Source organism: Rhinopithecus bieti, unplaced genomic scaffold (genome assembly GCF_001698545.2).
Source record: "Rhinopithecus bieti isolate Rb0 unplaced genomic scaffold, ASM169854v2 scaffold_8674, whole genome shotgun sequence".
In the NCBI taxonomy this organism is placed as follows: Eukaryota; Metazoa; Chordata; class Mammalia; order Primates; family Cercopithecidae; genus Rhinopithecus; species Rhinopithecus bieti.
This window is the reverse complement of record NW_016805883.1, coordinates 825,799-828,217: the sequence shown is the minus strand read 5'-3', so window position 1 is coordinate 828,217 and position 2,419 is coordinate 825,799. Positions and strand designations below refer to the sequence as shown.

The window sequence follows — 2,419 nt, the reverse complement described above, 5'->3', positions numbered from 1 at the left end:
ATCACGTGCCAGCATCAGCACTGTACTTTATAATCTCCACAGCAACCTTTTGGAATAGGTATTTGCATCACCCATTTCCCAGCAAGGAAACTGGCCTAGAGACGTCACACGGCTAGGAGGCTCAGAGCTGGAATTTGAACTTATGCCCTGTTGATGCCGAAGCCCTCTCAACCCGCAGCCTCTCTGTCCCTCCTACCTGTAGGTCTCTGACTACACACATCCTAGGGGGATTCACACCCACACCCACCCACACCCACACAAACACACAGGCGTAGGCAAGTGTGCATGCCAACCACCTCAGCTGTTTGGGTGGAAGACGTCCGTGTGTCTGACTAGAACCGAATAGTTCCTGGTGCTGGACACTGGTTTACTAAATCAGTTGATGAGGGGAAAGGCTTTGAACCCTGGGCCTCCATCTGCCTTCTCCATACTGAAATCATGTACTTTCCCTCAGGGCTGCGGGTTTAGACAGGCCTGGCTCCGAGGGGGTATAAAGTTGGGGAAAGAGCAACACCCTGTGGGCTTATGCGCTGCAGCAGCTGTGGTCCTCCTGGCAGCTGAGGGTACCTGTCATGCCACTGTGCATGTCCAGACTTTGCCTGTGACGTGCCTCAGGGTCCAGGGGTCACCCTGCCTCGGCTGTGCTAGTACCAACCCCACAACCCATCCCTCCTCACCCACCTAGGCCGGCAACTGTTGTCTCAGTCCGGCCCATAGATCCGGGGCAAGAACTGGGCCAGAGTTCCACGCTGAGTTTGAAGCAGAGCAATTTGTGTCAGTCCCTTGGCCAGGTTCCCCAGCAGCTGGGGGGACACCTTGTAAATATTATTGGGAGTGGGAGGAAGGTTGGAGTCTGTCCTGGGAGCTGGGGCCGGAGAGACTGAAGAGAGGGTCACTTCCTTCCAGGGACTGCCCTGGCCCCCTCCAACCTCCAGGCCAGCATCATCCACATCCACCATGAGACTTCGTGCTCTGACTTCCCTCCTCATCTGGGGCTAGGCACACACAGTCAAACAGGAGTTATTTCTGATTTTATTTATAATATAAAAATGTTCAAGTGTCAACAGTCAGGTGTTCAGACATTTCAGGACAGGATTCCCATTTGTTTCTGTTTGGGATTTTTTTTTTAAACAATTACCTTTTTGACAAATTAGCAGTGGACCCAGTTTTTGGGGGTGGGAGGGCAGGACTGGAGACGAGTGGAAGTCACAGGTGGGTTGGGGGCTGGGAGGCAGCCTGTGAGAAGGAAATGGTGTTACTTTATTGCTAAAAGGGGAATACACTGTCGAGTGGCTCTTCTCGGTCCCAGCGTGACCATGCATCCAATCTAAAGAATCTGAAATGCAAAGGACATGCAGGTGTAAAATAGAAAAGACGACCTGTAAACGAAGGTGCTGCAGAGGACGGAGGGGCGTCCTGGAGGCTGTGGGGGACAGGAGCCGCCAACATTGGGCCCCTGGCAGAGCTGCCACCTCCCTGGGCCCAGGCTCTTGGGGAGACCTTTCTCTGCCCTCCTCCTCTAACAGCTGTGAGTAGCCAGGGCTTCCCCATTCGGGTAGCTGTGTCTTTATCTCCCCCTGGAAGTTACCCCAGCTCCAGCTCCAAGCCTAGGGTCCTGGCCCTCTCCTCCCAGGGGTCGGGAACTCCAGCTCTTGCCTGGGAGCAAAGCTACTTCTGTCCTCAGTTCTTCCTCAGGGCCAACCCCTCACGGCCCCCCACCCTCGCCCCCACCAGAACCCCGCAGCCTCTTCTCTCCCTGCTGTCACTCCCAGCACCCCGCAACCAAGACCTCTCCCCCGGAGCCCCAGATGAGCGTACAGCAAAAGGCACCACAAAATAGGTTTCTATTAAAGAGTCAAAAAATTGGCCCATCTCTCTTTTTTTTTTGTTGTTGTTTCTTTTTTTTTCCGAAGCTGTAAATCAGGATGTTACATATAAATAGTTTCCCTATAAAAACGTCTTTGCCGTTAGCTAGTATTATAAGACAATTTTTGCTAAAATGAAAATAAAACATTTTGTTATACTTTTTTCCTTTTATAGAAAATAAAAATATTTTTATTTATTTTTTCCTCCTTTCTCTCCAGTAGGCGGTCTCTGGTCTCCTTAAAGACAGTGGGACGGGCGAGGCGGAGGGGCGCGCAGCGGGGCCCTAGAGTGGCGCCGAGTCCTGCTTGGCCCGCGGGGGCGGCCCGCGGCTGTGTCTGCTGCTGGCCCGCGTGCTGTGGCTGTCTAGAGAGTAGTAAGTCCTACTGTCGGCCGCCGGGCACACTGGCGGCGAGTCCGAGCGCAGCGCGTCGTGCGCCGCGCGCAGGCCCAGGAAAGGCGTGCTCTCGGCCGCCAGCGCCCCGTCCGCGTCGTCCGCGTCGTCGTCCGACGCCGAGGCCGAGCCTCCCCCCGAGCCGCTGCTCAGCGACAGCGA

At 54.7% G+C, this 2,419-nt stretch overlaps 1 protein-coding gene across 1 annotated transcript in view; it reads right to left on the bottom strand.

Annotated features, from left to right (window-relative positions):
* Positions 1–1,012: 1,012 nt before the first annotated feature.
* Positions 1,013–2,419, bottom strand: part of NRG2 (neuregulin 2) — a 202,565-nt gene continuing 201,158 nt past the window's right edge. Inside the window, exon 12 of the mRNA XM_017873869.1 lies at positions 1,013–2,419. Coding sequence (XP_017729358.1) covers positions 2,150–2,419 — 270 coding nt within the window. The 3' untranslated portion in view covers positions 1,013–2,149.